At 35.3% G+C, this 26,099-nt stretch overlaps 2 protein-coding genes across 2 annotated transcripts; both read right to left on the bottom strand.

Annotated features, from left to right (window-relative positions):
* Positions 1 to 467: 467 nt before the first annotated feature.
* On the bottom strand, positions 468 to 10,559 carry LOC129258887 (phospholipase A2 inhibitor beta-like). Its single transcript, XM_054897126.2, has 2 exons — positions 10,411 to 10,559; positions 468 to 1,775 (listed from the first exon to the last, which is right to left on the bottom strand). Exon 2 carries the CDS (start codon positions 1,670 to 1,672, stop codon positions 482 to 484), a length of 1,191 nt encoding a protein of 396 aa, XP_054753101.1. The 5' UTR covers positions 1,673 to 1,775; positions 10,411 to 10,559; the 3' UTR covers positions 468 to 481.
* A 6,769-nt stretch (positions 10,560 to 17,328) lies between these two features.
* Positions 17,329 to 23,998, bottom strand: LOC129258343 (inhibitor of Bruton tyrosine kinase-like). Its single transcript, XM_064097976.1, has 3 exons — positions 23,850 to 23,998; positions 23,041 to 23,170; positions 17,329 to 22,112 (listed from the first exon to the last, which is right to left on the bottom strand). The coding sequence occupies exons 1-3, from the start codon at positions 23,996 to 23,998 to the stop codon at positions 21,975 to 21,977; spliced, it is 417 nt and encodes a 138-aa protein (XP_063954046.1). The 3' UTR covers positions 17,329 to 21,974.
* Between the last annotated feature and the right edge of the window lie 2,101 nt (positions 23,999 to 26,099).

The raw sequence follows: 26,099 nt of genomic DNA, 5'->3' as shown, positions 1-26,099 counted from the left end.
TGTGACCTGAATACATTATCGATGGTCGGTAACCATGTGAGGACATCAAAGATAAAATTCAAATAATCTACTTGTAAAGGGGAATGCTAAGGCCTCAAAAGGGGTTTGTCTGAAACTGGAATATCAAGGAAACGGTTTTCTTGAGATTAGTGATAACCACATACCATGGTGAAGTTTGGAGTTGTGTACTCAATTTGTTCATGAGAATATGAAGGATTATCATTCAGTCTGAGATTACACCTGTGTAACATTTTAGAGTATTGTATGCAGCACTCAGATTAATCCAATACCATCATAGGTCATGGCCATGCAAGTCCTGTTTGCCGGCATTCATGCCAATCTTTAATTCATCTTGGTCTTGCAGTAAAAGTATTAAAATGCCAGCATCCATGTAGAACAAGGTGATATTACACTTTTGAAGGAAAAAACAAAAAATGAAGAAAATGGAGTTAGAGACAACTCACCTGTAGAGGGCAGCATATCAAACATCTACTGCAGAGTGTTCCGGGGTTTCTCGTGTCGCTCGGGTGATATCGCTGTAGACGTAGGACGTATGGTGCGTATCGAAGGTTTCCTTGGTGGCTTGCTTCATCTGGTTGCAGAACTTGATGATCTCTTTCCTTCTCATGAAGAGGATGACGATGGCCAAGATACCGATGATGCTAAGCACTGCTATCAGAAGGATGTACGATGTTTTCATCTGTTCGTCCATATCTGTATTCTGGATGTGGGTGCAGGTCAAATCCTCTGGATCAAGGTCGATGATGCGCTTACCGCCGTGGATGATGCTCTCATCTGAGCAGTTCAGGGTCTCTGGATTGATGACTATCGTGCTGTTCGACTTCAACCAAATCACAAAATCCTCTAGCTGGCAGTTACAGGTTAGAGGGTTACCGGTCAGATTGATCATGAGCACGCTGGAGAATTTGTTGAAGCTTTCTAGGTTCTCCTCCGGTAACCCTGTGATCCTGTTCATACTCAAATCGATGAAGGAGAGATTGGGGAGCGTTTCTACCTCAAACAGCTGAGGTTGAATCACACCAAGTCTACTGTTCCGCAGGTGTATCCTGCTTATAGGACTGGAACCAGACACGTTAAAGTTAAAGGTGCTCGGACTCAGATCTCCAAGCATATTGTCATTGAGCATGATCTCTTCCAAGCTCGGCATGGCCGATCTTATGAACGTGTGCGTGAGCTGCTCCGACACACTTTGGTTTTTGTAGAGTGCATTGTTCAGATGTAGCCCACGGAGTCTATCAAGGCTCTTAAATGTTGTGTGTGCATTCAGCCTTAGGGCATTGTTATCTAAAATTAACTGCTCTAAATTTGGAAAACAATTAGAACTAAAGGACCTAGGTTTTGTGAAATTGATTTGGTTGCTACTTAAGTCCAATCTCTTAAGCTTCGGCAACGTACCAAACACGGATTCACATTTGAGGAGAGTAGTACGGGTGGTGTTCTTAATTGTCAAGGACTCTAAAACCTTGTCCATATCCCCGGTGTGAAGTTGGGCGTTCGTTGGCCAGAAACCCGTACACACAAGGGTGAGTCCTGAACATACACAACCTAGAGGAATCGCTGAAGATGGTAGCTGGCACGATTCGTTTTTAACAGAAGACAGGAGTGGAAGCAAAAAAACAAGGCAAACAGAAAGAGTCCTAAGGATCTCCATGGTGGTGTCTGGTTGATTGATTTTTCTCACGGTAGGAGAAGTGCTCAAGTGCAGATAGAGTATATCCAATGGCTAGCTGAACATCCTCAATGGCAGGTCACAACTGCAGTAAAAATAAAAAATGAAAAAAAAATTGTGAATTTCAAGAAAAAAAATCAAAGTCATTCAACATACAAGCCACATGTACATGTATGTCAATACATCCTCAAAGACTAGTCAAAACTGCACACAAAATATTTAGAAATTAAACAAATTAATAAAATTTTGTGAAATAAAATAACATACTGTAAGCCAATTATTCAAACCATAGAATCAACATTTTGGGGGCCAGTTTGTCAAAATGACACAATACATGTACAGTATATTCTCAATCAGCCAATTTTACACACCAAAAAATTGCAATTGATAATATTTTAAATAGTGCATGACACGTATTTATATAAAGCTCCTTTGTACAGGTCAGTATGTACACTGATCATTAAACTTCTGTATAGTGAATGTACTGTACATGTACATGTTCTCCATGTAAATTGCCAATTCGTCCACTGCCAACTTGTCCACTCACCATACGGTCTACCTTAATAGTTTAATGCCATTCCACCCATCAACATTTCGTCTACCAACCATTTGGGCCAATCATCACTTCGTCTAATCACCATTTCCTCTATGACCATTTCGTCTCATAACCAGTTAGTCTAATATTCGTTTTATTTTCATTCGTTTTGCCCAATTAACACTTTAACTAGACCAAGTGGTATATGCACTAAGTGGCTATTGGACCAACTGGTTATTAGACAAATTGGCAATTAGACCATGTGGATAGTGGAAGAATTGATGGGAGACCAAATGATAGTAGACGAGTTGGCAATTTGGATGAATTGGCACTGGACCAAATGAAAATAAACCGTTCTACATACATGTAGGGGGTGGTAGAGTATAACTAAAAATACATGGGGAGGGACACTCTGGAAAGACTATTAAAAAGCAAACAAAATGGAAGCATTAAAAAATCAGCTGGTCAATCAGTAAAAAAAACCGCTTGAGAAAAAGATAAACTAGATGTATATTTCCATACAGGTACATTGCAGAATAAAAACACACTTGAAAAAAAATTAAACAAACAAAAATCAACTCCCCAACACCAAGAGCTCTATGTAAATAAGAAAACCAACATTGAAAGTAATAACTCAGTATCAAGTTCCAATCAGTCACATAAAGTTTAAAATAATGGTATGTAATTATGTTTGTCAACATTCTTACTGCAATGCACCATTTCAAAATAGCAAATTCTACACACGGCATATTACTTGCAATTGATATTTTACGATAGAGGGCACAGTTCTTTCATACATGTAGACATGCATGTATGCGCATCAGAATGTGTGCACAAGTTGTAACAATAGAGCACTGACATTCTAAAGTACATGTACATGTAAAAACAGAATAACCAAATCAATGATCAAAACCTCCTTCATACATGTACATACTTACAAACATGAACTGATCACATTTACTTTAATACATCCTGGAGTGCAGTAACTTGTTGATGGTACACATGTCGAAAACAAGCCTACACGTATGTACATTTTAATACTCATGGATGCACATGTACCTCGAACCAATATGAGATGTCAAACACATTCAGCCATGTCGTCCGTGCCTCGGGAAGAGCAGGGAGTTGTGAGTTTGACAATTCCCTGATAAAGAGGGCCCATGAAAGGACAAGGACGGATGCCCGCACACACCGATGGATGGGTGTGAGCTGTAGATGCAGAGCTAAACACACTTGGCACGCTCCCCATGGTTTGGTGTTATGTTATGAAAATGAACAGTCCGCGCTTGCTACTGCCACTGATGCACATGTACAATGTGTACTCCATGTTCTCCATGTGACTACTTGAACATACATTAACTTCAGGAGCCATCACATTCCCAGAAATACATGTGGTTCAAAGGGAGAAAAGGGGGCAGGAGGAAGGGGAACAAAGTTGGAGAGGATTACATGAAAAAATATAGGAAGAGTAGAGAGAAGAAAGAGGGGTAAGGGAAAGAAAAAAGGAAGAAAAATATCATGTTAATTGAAAAGGGGGGAAAAAGAAGGAAAAAAGATAGAAAATGCTATTAAAAGAGCATGATTACCAGCTGTCAGCACAATTTGATATTTTCATTGATGAAAAAATTGTACATTGGTGCTATTATTTTTCACCAAAATTGGCATTGCAATTTGGTTAAAAACATCTATAGACCAAAACAGGGATTAGACCTTGATCCTTGCCCCTACCCACATAAAAAACAAAAGAAATACTGTTCCCTCAATTGCATACTATAAACCAGGATGTGCACATTTATACTGTTAAATTGTGAAATAATAAAAAACCTTAAAAAATCAAAATTTTCTTGTTTTACATTGCTGATGATATTAATGAAAATTTTAAGCATTAGCTTTTTTTAAATTAAATTTTGCTCAAATATATTTTTTTCATTGGTTGGGGTGGACTTCCACTTAAGGCATGACTTACATGTAGTCTTGATTACCGGTAATTGAACCCTAGAAAACCCAATGAATTTTCAAAGCATTTTGTTTTTACAAATTTGTCGATGGTATGCTAAATCACAATCATGATACTGCATTACATGTACTGCAAATATGTATTTGAAGTAGCAGAAGGAGTAGTTTAGTAGTAGTAGTAGTACTACATGTAGTTTGAAGTACATACATAGTTTAGCAACAATAGAAGTATATTCCACATATTTATAGAGAATGGTAATATTTAGCTGGTACCGTTACCGTAGTAGTACAATAGCAGTTGCAGTGGGAGTGACTACTACTACATGTAGTAAAACTACAACTACTACTACTACTACTACTACTGCTACTGCTACTACAGTACTACTACAATACACGGGAGCGACGAGCGAATTCGCCCTCATGTGCTTTGGAATCACTCTCGCAACTGCCTAAAACTTCCAAGTACCGAGCAACTCCCAACATCAAGTCTCCCATTGATGACTGCATATTAGCAGTCAGACAGCCAGGCCAGCGCAGCCGCAGTTTTTACTTTCATGCATCGTCGCATTCTGATGTGTAACTGAGTAGATTTTTTAGAATCACGGGCGCAGCGCTTCAGAAAAATGCGTATCGAGTTTCAAACTCTTGATATCCCTTGTACTATTTTTCAAAACGCTGCGCGGCACCAGGTCTCGCCGTAACTTTGATAGCAAAAAATTTCCTTTTCTATTGGATTAATTTTATAAGATACCATCCTAAATTTGCAAGAAAATAAGATCGGGAGCTCTGAAGAAAATCAAATTTTTTTTATTTTAGAGCAATTTTCGGAGACTCCACTTCTCAAATCTGAACTAAGCCACTTGGTGCTCTGGAAATTTGGCGCAGATCCTGCAATTTTCAGACCGAAATTAGGATTTTCTGTGGGAATTTTTGGTGAGTAACGGTCAGTGCCCGAGTGTATACATGTATTGGCGCTAATGCAGTTTCATACCCGCCTGTGTTGCGGTGCTGATTGACTGAGCTGTGTGTTGCGGTGATGATTGACTGAGAACTGTGCTATGTTCAGTGGCTGAGCTGCGCTAGCGTTAGCCTCTTGTCGAGGCCCTGGCGGCTGCTTCCCGAGCGAAGCGAGGGATTCCCTAATTCGTGAAGCGAATTAGGCCTGACGCGAGCCAGGGCCTCTTGACATCTGAACTGAATTATATATTCATGAGGAACGTCTTCCTAATGAATATACATGAGTCATGATATTACCGGTCACCGAGTAAACCAATGAAATGTCAGTGCTGTTTCGTTTTGGGTTTGGAATACTATATAGTATAGTAGTCCATTATTCTGCAGGGGATTCATTTAATTGCGGGACACTAAAGGGGATATAACCAGCAAAATGCTACAAGTAGTGGTACTACCACTACTACTACTACTACTACTACTACTACTATTGGCCGTAACAGACCCATCACCGCCCTGAAACTTCCCGGGAGATACTGCTCAGCCACTGGTCAGACTCGAGTCAACTCCCAGCAACTCCACCCCAGCTTCCCTCACTGCACTGCACAGCGGAGATCGATAATCGACGCCCCGGTTCGACCGGTGGAATCGCATGAAATATTACATTTTTTCCATATCCTGTGGGTAGATTTTCAAAGACATCTCGTCCTTTCAGTGCAGAGTTAATTTCATTGACTTGCATATCCTTAAATCGGTCAATATTCAGCATTTTAGAGTCATATTCAGCGCTCTTTGATATTTCGTCGTCACTCTTCGCCAAGAATCCAAGGGTCGCCATTCAAGATGAGCTCATGAATATTTAATATGACGTCATAGCAGCTCGCGCTCTCATTGGATGATTTTCACCGACCAGTTTTTGGTTGGTGAATTGGTAAAAAAAAGAAAGTCGGTGAAATTCGGGTCAGATGTCAAGAGGCCCTGTCTCGCGGCGCTCTGCTTCGCTCTCTCCCTTGCTTTGCCATGTTCGCTCGGCAAGCAGCCGACAGGGCCTCGACAAGAGGCTACGCTAGCGTAGGCATAGCGTAGCCTAGCTTGAGAAATAGTTGACATGGTCACGTTAGCTGTCAGGCTGTGATGCATTCAATATTTCGTTAAATAATTTTCAAGTGAGTTTTAGTCAAAAAGTATTTACAAAAAGGATTCCTCTGAATACAAATTCTGTTCAAATTTGATAAACTTCATCCTTTTTCAATTTGATGGACAAAATTGTATATTAAAAAAAGAAGTTAGATCATCCATTTAATTTAATATACAAGAAGTAATGAGATACAAACAATAAACATTAGATCTACATGTAAATGGACAACAATAAAGAAAATAATAATTCAACAATTACAATGAAGAAAAATTAAATAAACAATGTTTAACATTAAATAAATTTGTAAACAAGCAGGAAAAACTGTGATGCGAAACCATGCACTGAATGAATCATTTTTTTTAAATGGCTCTCGTAAAATGAAAAGTGGCTCTCCTTTATTTTTCAAAATGGCTCCCTAAAAATAAAAAGTAATTTCAACACTGCTACTACTACTAGTAGTAGTAGTTCTACTACTTTAGTAGTTCTACTAGTACTACTACTACTACTACTACTTACTACTACTACTAATACTACTGCTGCTGCTGCTACTACTACTACTACTACTACTACTACTACTACTACTACTACATGTACTACTACTACTACTACTACTACTAATACTACAACTACTGCTACTACTCCTACTCCTATTCCTACTCCTACTATTGCTAACGATACTACTTTTTGGTACTGCTACTACATACTATTACTACTACATAACTTCTACTGCTACTTCTACTGTATATTGTACAAACAAAAGAACAAGATAGAAACATTTAATAAGGGAGAAGAAAAGGAATTGTGATGCCAAATCACATCTAATTTATTTAGAAAAGATGAAAGGAGTTTGGGGAACCATGCCAAGTTGACTGACGTTCGACATTGGGGCCAATCATGTCGAATTTGGTATAAATGCAAATGAATGAGCCAGAATATCGGCTGGACAGGTCATGAGCAATTATTGGTCCTAACATGTACGGATAATGTCTCAAAGCCACACCCCCTCTTGGCTTTGCATATTAGATCTTAGTGTCATATCTATACTATAGTTGCAAAAACACCCTTTTTATTAAATAGTGCCCAAATTTTGAAAAAATATTGCTGTAGATACTTCTACACACTTAAAAAAAATACCTAGCTAAAAAGAAAAAACCTAGCAAAAAGAAAAAACAAAAACATCCTTTAAAAATAAAGATATTCTTCATTGACTTCAGGTTAAAATCACACTGAAAATCAACTTCAATTGATGTTTAAAACTTTATAAAATAACTTGTGCAAATGGATTTTGTCTCTGACTTGCATAGCTGAAAGGGTCTTCTATACTTGTGGGTTGGAGGTGAAGCCTCAATAGAGGGGGGGGGGGGGGGTGAATCAGCTCTCCTCAACATTTCTCAGGATGAATGAATTGAATGAATTTAATGACTTTATTGTCCATAAGGAAAATGGTTTACACACATGTAGATACAATGTACAACGTAATATACACAGAACAAACCATAAAATGGTGATAACATGTCAACACAAGGAATTTGTTTTGACTTCGGGTATTACAAGGTTCACGTAAAATTTACAATACTCAAGTAGGCTACTATATTTGAATTACATGTACAAGTCCAAATTAAAGGGATGGTCCGGGCTGACAGTATTTATAACTTAATAAATAGAGTAGAATTCACTGAGCAAAATGCCGAAAATTTCATCAAAATCGGATAACAAATAAGAATTGAATTTTAAAGTTTAGCAATATTTTGTGAAAACAGTCGTAATGAATATTCAGTAGGTGGGCTGATGATGTCATCACATCCCCCCTTTTCTTTTGTATTTTATAATATGAAATTAGGTTTATTCAAATTTTTTTCCTCCAAGAACTAGAAAAATTGGATTGACAACTGATTTAGTGCATTAGGTATTTATTGCTGCAACTTATTTCATATAATATAAGGGAGACATATTATTCACACAAGTATGAAATAATGAAAAAAATATGATTTTATGTAATAACATAAGAAAACGGAAAGTGGAGATGTGACATCATCAGCCCACCCAATGAATATTCATGATGACTGTTTTCACAAAATATTGCTAAATTTTAAACTTCAATAATTTTATTATTTGTTATCCGATTTTGATGAAATTTTGGGCATTTTGCTCAGTGAATTCTACTCTATGTATTAAGATATAAATACTTTCAGCCAGGACCATCCCTTTCATATTTTGAAATAAATTATATTTGCCTTTTAATGTTTGGTTATACATGTAGTTATTGGCAAAAGATAAATTGGTTAAACCAGTTAAAGGTGAAGTTCACAAAGAAAAATGTTGATTTGAAAATAGAGAAAAATCAAACTAAAAAACGCTGAAAATTTTATCAAAATTATTTTTCACAAAACAGTGATATGCACAACTTGGTGACATGCAAATGAGATAGTCGATGATGTCCCTCACTCTTGTTTTTATTGTTTGAATTATATTTTTACAGATTTGACAATAAGGACCAACTTGACTGAACCATATAGTATAAACAATGCCAAATCCACATGTTCAGGGAGGAATTATTAAATCATTGTTTCACTTGACAATGAGGAGAAAAATAGAATATTTCATATTCATATAATAAAATACAAAAGAAATAGTGAGTGGATGACGTCATCAGTCTCCTCATTTGCATACCAGCCAGGATGTGCAGAAACTGTTTTGTGAAATGAAGCAAAACTTTACAATGTAATATTAACTCTATTTCACAGCCGATTTTGATGAAATTTTCAGTGTTATGCATGTTGGATTTTTCTCTTTTTATTCAAATCAACTTTTTCTAGGGGTGAACTTGTCCTTTAAAAAGCTCACATCCCGACCGCATTATTTCACCTTTTCTTTTTAAGTCTTGCACAGCTATTGAGAACTATTAAATGTGCACCTCAAAAATTACGCAATATTTTGAAAGTGCATGTCAGACCCAAACTACCTCAATTCTTTTCTATCTAGATGATCATTGTAAAATTGTTAGAATCCAAAATAAAATCATGATTTTTCTTACATACTTTTAACAATTAATCAAGCTCAATTTATAATTTTATCTTGTTCTACTAACAGAATAGGGGTGTTGATGATCTCAAACAAGAAAATAAACAGTAACAACAGACCACATGGTCTACTTTCATTTAGTCTAATGCCATTCCATCTAATAACCAGTTGGTCCAATAGCCATTTAGTCCATGTACCATTTGGTGTAATTAAACTAAAGTGTTAATTGTGCAAAATGGGTATTAGACCAACTGGTTATTAGACGAAATGGTAATAGACGAACTGGTGATTAGACGAAGTGATTATTGGACCAAATGGTTGTTTGACGAAATGTTGATGGACGGAATGGCATTAGACCAAATGAAGGTAGACCATGTGGTGAGTGGACGAATTGGCAATTTACCCTGCCAACATTGGAAAGTTGAGAGTGAGACTCTCAGTCTCACTCAGTCATTAGACATGTCATTAGCTAAATTGTATTACATAATTACTAGTATAGTAGTATTATAGGCCAACGATTTAGGGGTCAAAATGAGTGCATCAATAGAAATGCATGCAGATGTAGACAAAATTGTTAGAGTGAGAAAGGACCAGAAAGAGCGAGTCAATCTCACTCTTGATGAGTGAGAGTGGGCAGCCCTGCCCCTGGTAATAACAGTATTTCCCATGATGGTGTAGTAAATGAAGTTATCAAGAACAATAGGATTACACAGGCTGGATTACATGTAAAAAAAATCATAATCATATTCATATTCTTCCTAAAAAAAACAACCAGAAAGGTCATGAAGGTTGAGAGGTATTTCACTTTGTTCAAACGGTGACTCATCTCTTCTTTCCAGTTTCTAAGCGGATTGTGAACAAAGACACAAGATATCCCATGTTTTACGATTTCCCCAAAACACTAAACCCTCAGCTCAGTCATATCCACAGCCACAGGAATTTGGTACTTGTCTCGACTGAATAATCGGCCGTGCGTTCAGCGAGAGAAAATGACTACCGTATCATGTATGCATATATATCGGAGCTAAACTCCTGAAATTCAACTCGGCGATTTCCACATCCATACAATAATTGCAAAAGAAATTATAATGACAGTCGATGTAAAGGTTAATTACTTACCAAGTATCAATTCAGTAGGTGATATACCAAATAATAGAGCCTCTGGTGTGTTAAAATCGTAACTTATTCCCAAATAAGTATCCAGTCCCAGTTACAGATGTGAACGGCTTGCAATATCCAAATACATACACTATCGCTACATACTATACACCTGTACCTGCTCTTGTACCGGGTACGTACGTTGAGTGGATGTTGAAGACCGATTCATTGTAACATAGGGGTTGGAGGGACACGGGTATATCTTTGTCCTAATTGTCACACATTCTTTTACGATGGAAATTTAAGAAACCACACAATAAGTCTTATTGAAATTGCATAAGTAATATATCTCGTCATATTCTCATAGTATTCACTGAATCTCAGTATCTCACAATATTTTTTTTCTTTTTCTTTCAGAATGACTTTATTTTACCTGCATCAATTATCAATGTATTCGTCTTGTATTGTCGGAACACATCAAAGATGCCGAGAAATTCACGGAGCTCGGAGAACATAAAAGTGAGAGAGAGCATGGACTCCATGGAGAGAGAGAGCATCAAAATGTAAAATGTTTTTGTTCAGAAGGTAATTTTTCCTCTGGGACAATTGTATATTTTTTCAAGAAGAGAATTTATGACTACTTTGTTCAATTTAAAGTTTAAAGAGATTGTCCAGGCTGGAAATATTTATAAATAGAGTACAATTCACAGAGCAAAATGCTGAAAATTTGATCAAAATTGGATAACAAAGTTATCGAATTTTAAATATTTGCAGTATTCCGATGAAACAGTTTTAGGCATGTCTTTATGAATATTCAATAGGTGGGCTGATGATGTCATATCCCCACTTGATAAATTAGGTTTATTCAACATTTTTCTACCAAGAACTAAAACAATTGGATTGACAATTGATTAAGTGCATTAGTTATTTATTGCCGCAACTTATTTCATCATAATGGAGACACATCACACAGGTATGAAAACTGAAACATTTATGATTTCATGTAATAACATAAGAAAAATGAAAGTGGGGATGTGACATCATCAGCCCACCCAATGAATATTCATGACGATGTGCAAATAACTATTTTCACAAAATATTGATAAAATTTAACATTCAATAACTTTGTTATTTGTTATCCGATTTTCATGAAATTTTCAGCATTTTGCTTTGTGAATTTTACTCTATTTATTTATATATTACTATTTTCAGCCCGGACCATCCCTTTAACTCTTACAATGACGAAAAGGATCACTTTTCTATGTTTGCATCCTTTGCATCGCGATCCTGAACCAGTTTAAATTCATAATAAATTCCCTAAATTACGACAGATATAGACTTTACATTACAATCCAACAGTTACAAATCAGTTACCGATCGCGTGTCATGCATTGCTTTATTATTTATTTTATTGATTGATTCTCAACTTCTTCGTGTTTTTTTTTTTCTTCAGTGTTATAACTTTCTATCCCATCCTCAGTTGCATAAAATCATTCGTGTCCTCAATTGGAGAAGCGATAATACATTTGGGCCGGGGATTTGGGGATTTTCTTTAAAGGTCAAGTCCACCCCAGAAAAATGTTGATTTGAATAAATAGAGAAAAATCAAACAAACATTATGCTGAAAATTTCATCAAATTCGGATGTAAAATAAGAAAATTATGATATTTTAAAGTTTTGCTTATTTTTCACAAAATAGTGATATGCACAACTCAGTGACATGCAAATGAGACAGTTGATGATGTCCATCACTCACTATTTCTTTTGTTTTTTATTGTTTGAATTATACAATATTTCATTTTGTACAGATTTGACAATAAGGACCAACTTGATTGAACCATATCGTATTAAACAATGCAAATTGCACATGTTCAGGAAGGAATTAATCGTTGTTTCACACGACAACAGGGAGAACTTTGGAATATTTCATATTTCACATAATAAAATACAAAATAAATAGTGAGTGAGTGATGTCATCAGTCTCCTCATTTGCATACTGACAAGGATGTGAATATAACTGTTTGCGAAATTAAGTGAAACTATTAAATGTCATAACTTTCTTATTTTACATCCGATTTTGATGAAATTTTCAGTGTTATGCTTGTTGGATTTTTCTCTTTTTATTCGAATAAATTTTTTGTTGGGGTGGACTTGACCTTTAAAAAAAAATTCCCAAATCCCCGGCCCAAGGTTCATAGCCTTTTATTTCCCTCAATACATTTTCATTTGTATAAAGGTACATACCAGTCCTTGATATGGTTAGGTCTATATGCCAATGTCTATATTTATACTATCATCAATTTTCATCAATAACCCGATTTCGAATCGTTTGCAGGGACCATCATTGTGTTGGTTGATCGACGGCTTTCAATTTATGATATTTTCCGTAGTCTTTTCCCCTGATGGTTCGCTGGGCTACAATCCCTATTAGACACGCCCATTCCATAACAATTCAAACCCACTCGTTATCCGACTTTTCGATACCGACGTTAGTCATGTTGGTGTCGGGATATTGATTTTATTTGCGATGATGAAAAGGGGGACTGGCTTGGCTTAACGATTTTTTTTTTAGGAATGAAAGTAAGTTGGAAGGTTATCGATTGTTTAATTCAAGAGTTTTGCAACTCGGCTTTCTCGCAGCTAAGTTTTGTTTATACATGTGGGCTTTACTCATAGCGAGTTTCCATGGGGAGATAGGTTGGACGAAGCGATGTCGCAGTCTGTTGTAACTACCCCCTTTCGTCAATTTTTCCTTTCCTGATTTTCATTGTCCCCCTTTTTTGCGTTTGTCTCTCTTATTCTTTTTCTCCTTCGTTTTCACTCTTCTCCTTCTTTTCACTTTGTCAACTAATTACATTTGGATGCTTTGTCATATGAATATTTGTTTCAGGGATAATTCATCTGATAGTAATGATGATGACAATAGTAATACTACTACTACCACTACTACTACTACTACTACTACTAATAATAATAGTAATAATAATGATAATGATAATAAAAATAACAATCATCATAATCATCATAGCAATGATGATGATAATGGTAATAATAATAATAATAAAAATGATAATACTAAAACCGGTGCTTATATAGCGCATAAATTAGATCAAATGAACATAAGACTAAATAGTTATAGCCCAATTGATATCAAACAAACACATAAATGGGCTCAATGGCAGTTAAATAAAAATGGTTAACAGATGAACCTGTAGTAGACGCACTAGGTTTACAGTCGTTTCACTTATATAGTTTAAAACCTCAGAATTCAATAGATTTTATTTCAAATCTAATTTAAATTAATTTAAAGTACTGCAATTATTTGTTTAAGTTATCTCTGTTAAAATCATATCTGAGACTGTAGCCTGACTATGGATGATTGCAAAGTCAACAAGATACAAACTGCATAGAAATCAAAAGTCACACAAAACAATTCACCTTTTAAAGGAAAGAAATAAATTCATTCATTTTATTTCATTCAAAAATATATGTACATGAATGAACAATCTGTATTTACAGGCAAATCACATCAAAGACACTCAAAAGTTTAAGTATTTTAAAAATAAATACTGATAAATAATACTTTATGTATTCATTTCTTTGATAGCTTTAAGCACAATGTTTATTTTTTGTGTTTGTCCTTTTCTCATTTATGAGTAAAACATGCATATACATACATTAACATATCATAAACATTATGTTCATGAAGCAATCTAATTTTAGTACATTCACAAATTCTTGAGTGGTCCACAGTTTTCAAGCTTTGCTTTTTAGTGGGCCACTCCATTTTTCCAACATATCTTGCATATTGTTATTATCAAATTGGGAATATTATCTTCTGTATCAGGTGTATATTCTTTATATTTTGTTTATTTGAATATTTATTTCATTTATATTTTCTGATGTTATATTTTATTTATTGTAATTATTGCATTCTAAATTTTGTTGGAAAAATGAATAAATAAATAAATGAAACTATTTTGTGATTCTTATTCGATTTGAAGTAGAAAATATTACTGTGGGGGGGGGCAAGAGAGAAGAGAGGAAGAGACAGAGAGGAAGGTAGGAAGAAAGAAGAGAGAGATTGTGTTGTTACAGTGGAGAATTAACAATTCAAAAAAAGAAAACAAGAATATGCCATTTATTATTTCATTCCATGTGTTAAAATACAAACTACTCACTTGGAATGTCAAGACGGCATGCAAATACGATGATAAGAGAAGTTGATAACAACATCAATTGTGAGTGGTAATACAGTGTCACAAACATCATCAAAACAATAATGAAGCATATCGTTGATTTTTCATAGGAAACTTGACATCATGAATCAAATAAAAATCATGCAAAGCAGTTTGAATTGTCATTGCAATTATTTATATCAAATTTCAATAATATCTAATACTGTTACATACATTCATAAGAAAGAAAAGAAAAAAAATCAAAATTGTCCTGGCAGAAGATGGCAAAACACATCAAGTCATCGTTACTTACATACAGTTAAAAAAAATAAGATATACAAGTATATTCCTCAGAGTGAAATAATATCAGGAACATCTCTGTTTTCAATAATATGTTTGAATAAATGATCCAAAGACACAAATAAATTATAAACTTATTCACAGCAGGGTCATTCTCAGAAAAATGCTACAATTGATGGGAGGAAAAATCGTAAAAATGAAGTCTAGAAAATGGGTTGAAAAATACATATTGTGAAAGTACCATGTATGAGAAAGTGGCAACAGAAAAGGGGCATGTCGCTGTTGCGTCAATTTGAAGTACTGACCGGATTAACTCAAGCACTGTATGTCAACGTTACGGAGGTTAAATCGTTAGCATTGTTCACTTATGTTACTCAATTAAATCACTTTTGAAATGATTGAAATAGAAATGCACACCATTTAGTTTCAGTGTGGTATCAACAGTTTTATTTACTGAAGCAAAAATGTTTGCAAGATAGCAAAAATATTCAATATTCTTTTTCAGAAGCAGGATTTTACCAAATAACATTTAACAAAAAGTACCATAAAAATCATTGCTCATCTTTCGTTTAGTTTAATGTTCATAATTTGAATGAGGCAACCTTAAAATAACTTTCATCCATAACCTGAGATCCTAAGCAACGCATGACCAATGCTGGGAATCAAAATATAGTTTACCATTAAATCCTCTCGATGGCATTTAACCTTGTCAACCTTCGTTACGGAAGTTAAAATCAAGTTACAAATTGCACTACTTATTCTGTTAGCTTAGGAAAATCCATATTAAGGTATTGGTATAACATTTTTCTTTTAGTTTATTGAAGATGAATGTGGAACGCATTGCTTAATTTCCCTCCCCCCCTAAAAAAAATAAAAAATAAAAAATAAAAACACAACAGGAAACGGACAACTGTCATTTTTGTTGTCGTTCTTGTTCACAGTTGGAATGAGAAAACCGAATAACCGGGCCACAGAATTGTAGTTCATCTTACAAGTTTCTGGTCCTAAGTAATCCTAAGCAAGATCCTAAGCAATGCATGACCAATTCTGGGAATCCCAAGATACTTTACCATCAAATCCTCGAGTGGCATTTACCCTTGTCAATCTTCGTTACGGAAGTTAAATTAAGTTACAAATTGCAGTATTTATTTGTTAGCTTAGGAAATTCCATATTTAGGTATTCGTATAACCTTTTTTTAATAAATAAAGATAAATGTGGAACGCATAGTTTAATTTGCCACCCCCCCCCCAAAAAAAAATGTGAAAAACATAAACAGGAAACGGAAACTGTAATTTTATTGTCGTTCTTGTTCAAAGTTGGAATGAGAAAACCGAATAACCGGGCCACAGAATTACAGTTCATCTTTAAAGTTTCTGGCAATAAACAAAATGTAACAATCGCAGTCCCGTAACCAGGACGAGTTCTCTTGGTTACGAGGACTCCCGCCGCTTGCCAATAGTAAAAAAAGATAGAAAAATAGGGGAAATTTTTTTTTAAAAAGGACATGGGGAAATGAATAATAAAAAAGTAAGGTGAATGAAACAAGAGGCTAAAAATTCACAAATACATAAATTATTAATGGAATCTATATGATCTAATCGCGATTTTTTTTCATTAGTTTGTTTTATCGAGATACGCAATTACGCATCCTATTTGTGATTTAAAAAAAAATGATGAATAGCTAAAATGTTTGATTATCGAAATACGTATTTCATTTATAAATTCCAACAAAGCGTGAGTGTTTGAAATACCCCTTTCCATGTTTTCATGTCAGTAGGCCTATATCGATTATTCAAGCGCTTTTCATGCACATTAAAGGGGTCATCCAGGCTGAAAAATATGATCTCGAACAGATAATAAGCAGATAAACAAAATACTGCAAATATGATCAAAATTGAACAAGAAATAACGAAGTTATGCCATTTTAAAGATTTGCATTATTTTAGTGAAACAATATAGTCTATGCATATCTTCATGAATATTAAAAGAGTTGATTGATGGTGTACATACATGTAATCCCCACTTGTTTTTTTTGTATTGTATTGCATGAAATTATTTTTTATTCAATTTATATCCTCTTTATTTGAAAGCGTGCTTAAGATGTCTGGTTTTCATATTGGAATGACACATATTTTCAGCTCGCGCTTCGCACTCACTGCGCATCATTTCCTTAGCAAGACACCCATCCTTTTTATGATTACAAAAAGTAATTAGTAGAATGTCCCATTTTGGGGACTAAACCTCAAAAAGCGCGCGTTTTACCTTTGCAATAATTGTTTATTGGATATATATCTTGTTCTCAAATTACAACGTCCAAAAATGATTGTTTTCATATCAAAATATGAAAAATTTACAGTCGCATCAATTAAGATACCCATCCTTGTGATTGGTACAAAGAGTGTTTAGAATGTCAAGCTTTCAGTCAGAATACGAAAAGAAAATCAGCTAACACTTTGTACTCGCATTAATAGTTTATTCAGATAACATCCTGATCATTTTTACAAAAAAATGCTAGAATTTCAAGTTTTCAGGTTAGACTACACAAGTTTTAGCTCGCGCTTTGCGCTCACATTTTTGATCGGTGATACATTAACCCTCCTCATGAGTCATTGCAAACAGTTTTTCCGTCTCTTTCCTTGTCCATGAAAGCTTATTTGTTTCTCATTTTTCCCTTTCTCTACACCATTTCTGCCGACTACAGCATTAGACAAAGCCATGCCACCTGTTCTGGAACTAGAATCGTGCTATCAATCTTAGCAAAGTACAGCAAAGAAGTGTTTTAACTTCCGTAACAGTAATTGTTACGGAGGTTAATGCACTTTATATAGCAAAGGAAATTAGAAATCTTAAGTTCTAAAGAAGATGCCAATATTCAAAATTTGTAGTATGAATTATTTAAAATTCTAAAAGCATTAAATATCATATATAATTCTCGGGAAATTGTTTTTTGCTGGCAATTTTCCCTCTTTTCAAAGTGATGTTGAAAATAAGGTGTGTAATAATAATTTGACAAGGATGAATAGCTATCATTTTTATGGGTAAATAGGTGGACGGTACCTTATATGATTTATATCTGTATGATCCAGAGTGATTCAGTAAAGCACAAATTTGTAGCATATTCAAGAAAAAATGTTACGGAAGTTAATGCGTTACGGAAGTTAATGTCTTTATGCTTGATGGTCCAACGTGGTCCTTATTTAGTAGCCATACCTTTGAAAATTGTATTTATTATGAAATGTGTCTCTTATTCTATATAATACTGAATCCTTAACAGAACTGCCAAAGTGCATATTTTCTTATGGTGCGTTACGGATGTTAAAGCTGTTTAGTCATACTTTTTATTTTTTAAGAATAGTCCTTTATTTCCGTGTAATACAGGAAACACATAGGATAATTCCCTATCAATTATTTATTAATGAATATCACTCTAATTGTAGACACATTATCACATAATATCATTCAGTATGAATGGGAGAAAAAACTTGTGGCAGTATTCGTTACGGAGGTTAAAATGAATTTGGGACAAAGTTAAAAGTGAAATTAATCACAAAGGGATCATCAAATACTAGGATAAGCGCAGTATGTCGGACGTTTACACCAAGCTGCCCTCACCAGACATTAATGTAGGTAAGAAATACAGACTACTTAGGAAAGAGAATGATAGTAAAATCTAAAACTGACCCGAGACAGCGTCGATTCTAACAAAAAGCAAAAATAAAAGGCTTTTGTAATAAAATTAGAGCTTTACTAGTCACTGGTCGCATATGCTTTGTGGAGCTAGTCTATTATTGTCATTTTCTTGATAATATTTTTGTAGAAAATGTTCAGGGTTGTGAAGCTAGTGGCCATAAGATAGTCGAGACACGTTTTTTGTGAATTGTAACATTTTTTTGAGAATGACCCAGCATACAATCCATTATGTAACAAAGGTTTCAAAATGTATTTGGGTAATCATGTCGATTTCTACATTGCAAACATGCAATACACACTTATGCCGAATACATCATTTATCATTTTGAAAACTAGAAATTCACACTGAACATATATATCTCCATAAATTTGTTCAAAATGCATGTGTTACATGCCTGATAACATACTGTACATAAATGTATCATTCAATGATACAAAATAATCAAATATAGGAGAAAAAATGAAATACACAAATTTAGATAAAAAGTAAACAGTAGAAGATTGGCAACCTTCATAAAATAAATTTTAGACAGAAGTCCAATGGCTCCTTGGCCCAAGTACAAACCTTTATTTAAACCCCAGCTGGGTTTGTAACATATACATACACATATGCAATACCTCTGATCCAAATGCACTTTATTTTTAAGCACAGGCCTGTTGGATAACAGTGTGCATCTCCTGAAACACTGTAGCCAATGTTCTGGGTCCCGTCTTACAAAGAGTTATGACTGATCAAATCAATCGTAACTCTATGGAAATCCATCAGTGTCATGATTTTTTCTACAGGAAATTTGCCCAATGTCCTTTGTATGCAAAGAGGAGCACAGTGAATTTTCAAGAAAACAATGAATGCATGAATATACATCATAGTTAGAAAATATTTTGAACAAGCATGCGTTATAGATGCTGACGTTGCTGGCTTTCCATATATGCGATTGATCGTATCAACTCTTTGTAAGACGGGGCCCTGGACTCAGGTTTCAGTCAAACTCTAGTGTAAAATGTGGTTTAACTATAACCAATTCTCGCTACCCCAAATAGGAACAAAAATCTCATAATGCGCGAGACGAGATAATTTTCACTCTGTCGGGTCGTCATCACCACTTCCGGTTCAGAGTCATGCTCACGCGAGGTTCGCGATACTGAGTTTTCCAACACGCTGAAATCGATGCCAATCAGCGTAATATGTACAGATTATAATACTTTTTATTTAATTTGGTCAGTTTTTATTCCATTTGAATTATAAATAAAAATATATTTCACGTGAAAATAATTTTTATTCATGTTTTTATTTGGTTATAAAAAATTTAAACAAAAAATGAATATCTTAAAATTTTGCATTTAGCGACCGGCCTGACATCACGATCGTATTCGACTAGACGCTAAATATAAACAGCATTTATTCCGTTCAATTTTTCATCGACCACAAAAATTGATAAAAAATCAGTTTCGGAACTTAAAAAAATCTTAACTGACAGAGGAATACCTTGCGTCGGGCAGAATTAGTGACTTTAGCAGAAAAGGCCGTTAAACTGTATCGTGAAAGAGAGGGTTGTGATCACGAACTTTCCGAGCGAAAGCGACGTTGTGTTGTTGTGCATGACGGCACTGTTGATCTGAATGGCAAAACAGTGCATTGGACTTCCGAACAGGAAGTTGTAATACCGAAAAGCTATCCCATAATGCAATGCGCGTTACAGGGATTTTTTTCCGGATCTCGGCGAAATCGCTATTTGGGGTAGCGAGAAATGAATCAAAACTCTTAACAGTACTTTTATTTTTAACAGTTTGATTACTTGACACTCCAATCACTGGCGGATCCAGGGAGGGGGGGGGGCACAGCCGGCCCTTGCCCCCCCCCCTTTTGAGAAAAAATTAACATTTGTAATGTAAAAATGCCATTAAAACAAGTGTACCACCTCTTTTTTAAAGTGTCAAATTTTTTCGGGTACGAAATATCCTTAATTTTTGGTTTAAAAACCTGTGCCCCCCTTTTGGAAAATCCTGGATCCGCCCCTGACTCCAATCATTTGCATCCGTCTGGGAAAAAGCAAACTGTTTTCTCTACAATGATAGCACAATGACAAACCATAGTAAACATATGAAACATACTATATAAACACAATGTTAACATTTTCAGCTTCACATAATTCATGTACAGAGTTAGACCATGGCCCAAGTTAAACAAAACTTCAGAATACAGGCTAGTATAAAGTTCATATTGGAAATAAATTGGCTTCCAAAAGAAAGCGTACACAAGATTTTATGGGTCATTAAATGAAACAATGTTTCGATTGTTATTGCATGTAAGCAAGCTATCCTTGAATCCACCTATATGAGAATCAATATGAACAGGACTAAATTTAGCATAGATTTAATTTAGACTTAACTTATGTTTATAACTAAGATAAAAGGAAAAAGTTTTCAGTTGACAATAACTCAAACCATGATATGTTCATGAGTTAAAAATATTATACATGCATCACTGACCCTGTAAGAGACTGTCCACTTTAAGCATGGTACGGCAATGAGTTGATAACATACATTTTTTGTGCAATTAAGTTGAATGCTTATAACATCAAGGGGCACTCATAGTGTACGCCTAGCAACAGAAACAACAACAGTTATATCATTTTAATGATGTTAGATGACATTCAGCATACTTTGGACCTATTGCAGTACAGTAGGCAAGAGGCAAGGACATCTTGTTAAGACTTACATATAAGTCTGTGCCGGCCGCACAGAAACGTTGTTAGCCTAACAGAGCGCTTACAGTAAGCCCAGTCACATCTTTTGGATTGTTAAGTAAAAAAACATTTATTTCAATGTGTAAGTAATGCCTCGTAACATTAGGCATCGCTGCCACATTACCGGTGGTAACGAACCTCTGTTAAAATATTGTTACTGCTAACAATGTTTCTGGGCGGTCAGTACTGAACGATATGACAATAATAAAATATTGTGACATTAAGTTGTCTTACACAATAGTGCAAAAATAAATTGAGATTTTAATGTGTTTCATACAAGAAAGTCTTACAAAGCTATAAAAACGGGCATTATTACCATTTCGCTGATCCAACCCACCAGGTGCTAATGGAAAAAGGTCATAAAAAAAGAATGTCATCCCTAACCGATAATTTCATTCCCCATCTCCAGCTTCAAAAAGTGCTATTGTAACATTACATGACAATGTTTGAAAATTATTCATTGGTGATGATATACTATCATACCATGATTATTTTTTTTCAGCTGACGATAATCCAATACTCAAATATGCTATATTGAGCAGCCCTACTTATGTAAATAACTGAAGAAAATACCACCTTTTTACACCTACAGTACAGTACACTACTGTTGGTTGAAAATACAAGCAGGATTTCAATGATCGCACTGGCAGTGATTGTCGGTGAGTTGTATCATCTGTCGTCAGATTTTTTCTTCCACAGGGGGGTAGCTACAGCACTTTGAACTCTTGCCACGGTGATGTAGTGACCAGGGTTTCCCGCTTCACCGCGGTATAGGGTGTACAGCTCCTCTATGGCACGCTCTTCAATCTGGGGAGAGGGGAGGAGAGGAAGAGGGAGGAGGAGAGGGGAGGAGAGAGGGAGAGAGAGGGAGAGACCAAGAGGGAGAGAGAGGAAGGAATGAGGGAGGTAGGGAAACCAGGAGGTAAAGAGGAGAGAGAAAGATAGAGAGTGAGGGGGAAGGAGGGAGGGGAGAGCAGGGGAGATAAAGAGAGGAAGATGGAAAAGGGTTAGATGGGAAGGGGAATAGAATAAAGCCAATAAAAGAGGATAAAAATATGAGAATAATTAATTGGGGAGGGGGGGGGAGAAAATAAAGAAACAGATGAAGAAAGAAAAGAAAAGAGATAAAAAGAGGATAAACAAGGTGGTTCGAAAAACAAGTTTCGCCTGATTTTGCAGTCAATAAAATATGCAATATGATCTTTTGACCACTAGATGACCTTTGACTTTATCCGGAAGAAAACGAAAGGCACTGGAAACAGAAACAAAACCTCAGCACCGTAGGATAAATTTCTTGCTGAAGGTTGATTCAGAGTCAAAACCACGAATGGATTAGTCTTCGGACTTTGTAATTGAAGGGTTATGGGTTCGAATCCCAGCCATGGCATAATTTCCTTCAGCAAGAAATTGATCCATATTGTAATGCACTTAACAGGAGAGGGAAATGGGTACCTGGCAGGATCTTATAGTTTAAAATGCATGTGCACTGTAAAAAGCTTGCTGGGCTTAAGCCAGGGTAATAATATCTAAGTCCTTTTGGAAAGGCCTAGAGATATATAGGGTAAGCAATATGCACTACACAAAAACAAGTTATTATTATCATTATCATTATTATTAATTTCAATATCATTATCAATATTAATATTATTATTATTAGTAGTAGTAGTAGTAGTAGTAGTAGTAGTAGTAGTAGTAGTACTATTGTTATTATATAAGACTAGGTTCTTTACCATACCTGAATCTGTGCTAGTGTCTTGTTCTTTGCTTTATCAAGATTAGTCTCTTGTTCTGACTCAGCTCTGATGATATCAGAGAACTTGATGGATGGTGTTGGAGGAGACACAGCACCGCTTCTCTGCCAAGGACTGTACATCAATAACAAAACAATGTTTCATCACAACATAAAAATACAACTCATAGATTTGTTTGCACTCTATTGCTTGGTACACCCAGAATAAAACACCAATCGGGGGGGGGGGGGGGGGGGGGGGGGTTTCAGATATCGGAACAAAAGGTATGAAATCAAACTTTCGACAGACACATACAAGTCCCAACTAAATACTTGTTTGTTCCCCTATCATTAACAATTAAATGGTGTATTCTATTTTCATTTCTATTTCTCATCCAATTCAATCTTTGTTTATAAGTTAATTTACTTTCTTGAAGCACCATGAGAACTGAAAACTGGACCTCTGTGCAATATAAATAGTCAGTATTATTGTTATCATTTCAGATGATCAGTTCAGTGGTGTATTACTGAATAGGGACAATTTTCCTTCAAGACTAAAACAAGGAAAGAAAACGAAATTCAATTATATTGCTAAAAATAGTGCTAAAAATGAATCAAAATTTCATATCTTGCGTTTTGGTTGTGCTATTTTTATCAAAATTCCTGTTCAATTGCTTATCTATTTAACTTAATGGCAGATTTTTCCCTATCACATTTGACTTCCCTTTTTTGCTTCATAAGCCTCCACTTGGATCAAGGGTCACAGTATTTATAATCTCAGTAAAGTATGGAAAGATGAAATTAATATTTCTTACTTGGTTACTTCTTTAGGGCTCTCGGGGGAAGCCGGGCCACTGTTACACGTAGGTGTGATCTCAGGCTCCGGAAATCTAGATGATGATGGGGTAGCTAATCCAAAACTATTAGACACAGAAATAAAGACAAAAAGAGATATATCTAACATGTTGAGTTTGTAATAAACTTATCGGCCTGAATTCACAAAGGTGGTTTTTAAAACCATCGGTTGAACCCATAGTTTATGCAGATTTCCTGTATAAATTACGTTTTTTTTACCGAGTATATTAAAAAAATGTCCAATGCTGATGCTTGCTTTTGTCACAGTGCGCCAAATTGACGCCTGTTGCCATAGTTAAGTATTTTATTCATGAGTCCACTATTTGAAGAGTGGACTCATTAATTCTAAACAGTGGGCTCATGAATAAAATAGCGTACTTAACCATGGCAACAGGCCTCAATTTGGCGCACTGTGACAAAAGCGCGCATCAGCATTAGACATTTTTTAATATACGCGGTAAAACCACCTTTGTGAGTTCAGGCCATCAAGTTTCATTTAGATCCGATCCAACCCAATATATGAAAGTGCTTCATGAGACTGAAATACGGCAATCAAACCCAAGAACTTTATAGTGTAGGATCAAATTTTCTCGTGTTGGATTAAACTTTTTGACCTCTTGACAGAAGAAAACCAGCTAAATGAGTGTAGGATCAAATCTTCAACAAGTATAGGATCTAACTTTCTGTTATTATCAGATCAGGTTTTGTATAAGTGTATGGTTAAACTTTATCTAAGTGCAAGATCACACTTTGAACAGGTACAGGATCCAACTTTCCATTAGTAGCCCGTCCAGTGTCCCGTCCCCCCAAAAATGTCCCTCTGATATAATTCAAAAATTGAAAATTATTCTCAATTAAATATGCGGGACGAGGAAGCTCATTTCATGTTCTAACTTCTAAAAAAAATTGTTGATCTTGCTGAACAGCGGTTTTGAATACACAAACTATTATGTGTCAGTGGTGCTTTTCGGCCCATTCCAAGTCTGCATGCTGCACTGCTGTATGTTCTGCACTGTCTAGCATGTCAACCCCCTTTGATCATCCAGAATCTGACCAGGGAATTCCCTGATCTGCCCACAGTCCAGGCTGGAAGAGGCATGACCTTGTTTTTTCATAAAATATTTTTTATGGTTTCTTGTCGATTCAAGGGTGGTGATTACAAATCTGAATGATGCCACTCGTGTAACCCTGAGCATTTTCCGCAAATTGGCAACATCCAATATTGCTGCCAGGATATGCAAATTACCCATGAAAATCAGATTGGCTATAAAAATGCATGTAATTGTGTGGCACGAGTGAAATACTCAAAATGGCCTCCATAGACTCCTGTATAGGCCTACTCTATTATGTACAATATGAATGGAGAAAACTAATTTTCACAAAAAAATGAGCACTAAACTGCAATTAATTTTGATCTATGAGTGAAGTAATGAATGAAAAATGACTATTAACAAAATATATCATTTCATGTATGTGATAAAAGATGTATTTTGATATTCAAAATGGCCGCCAAACTCCCGAACAGTACATGTATGTACAATACTAATGGTTCAAAAATAAAATCATAAGAGTGAGCAATAAATGGATATTATTAAGATAAACCAGAGGAATTCTGACTAAAAACATAATTGTTAACGAAATATATTATTCAATGTGCCATGTATGTGATAAATTCTGTATTTTGACATTCAAAATGGCTGCCATAGGCCCTATCTGTACAATGTGAATCGAGAAACTAATTTTCACAAGAGAAAGAACCATAAAATGCATGTAACGGTATAAGTTAAATATTGACTTAAACATGATTTGTAACCTAATACATCACATATTGATCATGGAGGTAATAAATGCTGTACTTTGAAATTCAAAATAGCTGCCATAGGCCCTAAAAGTATCAAGTACACTGTAACTGGGGGTAGATAATTTTTACAGAATTTGGCTTTGCTTGACTTTGAATATTACATACATATAATTGTGGTTTAAGAGTGAAATATTGTCTAAAACCATGGTTTCTAACAAAATTCTCTCACTCTCTCTCTCAATATATATATATAGATATATATATATATATATTATATAGATATATAAAATGCAGTTCTTGTACAGCACATAATCCGCATATCACATTATGTCATAACGCCCCTATGCGCTTCCAAAGGACTCGGATATTATTACCCTGGTTTAGCCCCACAGCCTTTTACAGCGCAGTG

The sequence above is a fragment of the Lytechinus pictus genome, chromosome 4 (assembly GCF_037042905.1).
Source record: "Lytechinus pictus isolate F3 Inbred chromosome 4, Lp3.0, whole genome shotgun sequence".
In the NCBI taxonomy this organism is placed as follows: domain Eukaryota; kingdom Metazoa; phylum Echinodermata; class Echinoidea; order Temnopleuroida; family Toxopneustidae; genus Lytechinus; species Lytechinus pictus.
Note: the sequence above shows the minus strand (reverse complement) of the source record. Positions and strands in the feature narration are given on the sequence as shown.

Excerpts from the sequence above, each read along its gene's own strand:
- LOC129258887 (XM_054897126.2), bottom strand. The coding sequence starts at position 1,672 with ATGGAGATCCTTAGGACTCTTTCTGTTTGCCTTGTTTTTTTGCTTCCA.
- LOC129258343 (XM_064097976.1), bottom strand. The coding sequence starts at position 23,998 with ATGTTAGATATATCTCTTTTTGTCTTTATTTCTGTGTCTAATAGTTTT. Across the intron at positions 23,171-23,849 it reads AGCCCTAAAGAAGTAACCAA|TCCTTGGCAGAGAAGCGGTG; the intron begins GTAAGAAATATT and ends ATTGATGTACAG. Across the intron at positions 22,113-23,040 it reads AGACACTAGCACAGATTCAG|ATTGAAGAGCGTGCCATAGA; the intron begins GTATGGTAAAGA and ends CCCTCTCCCCAG.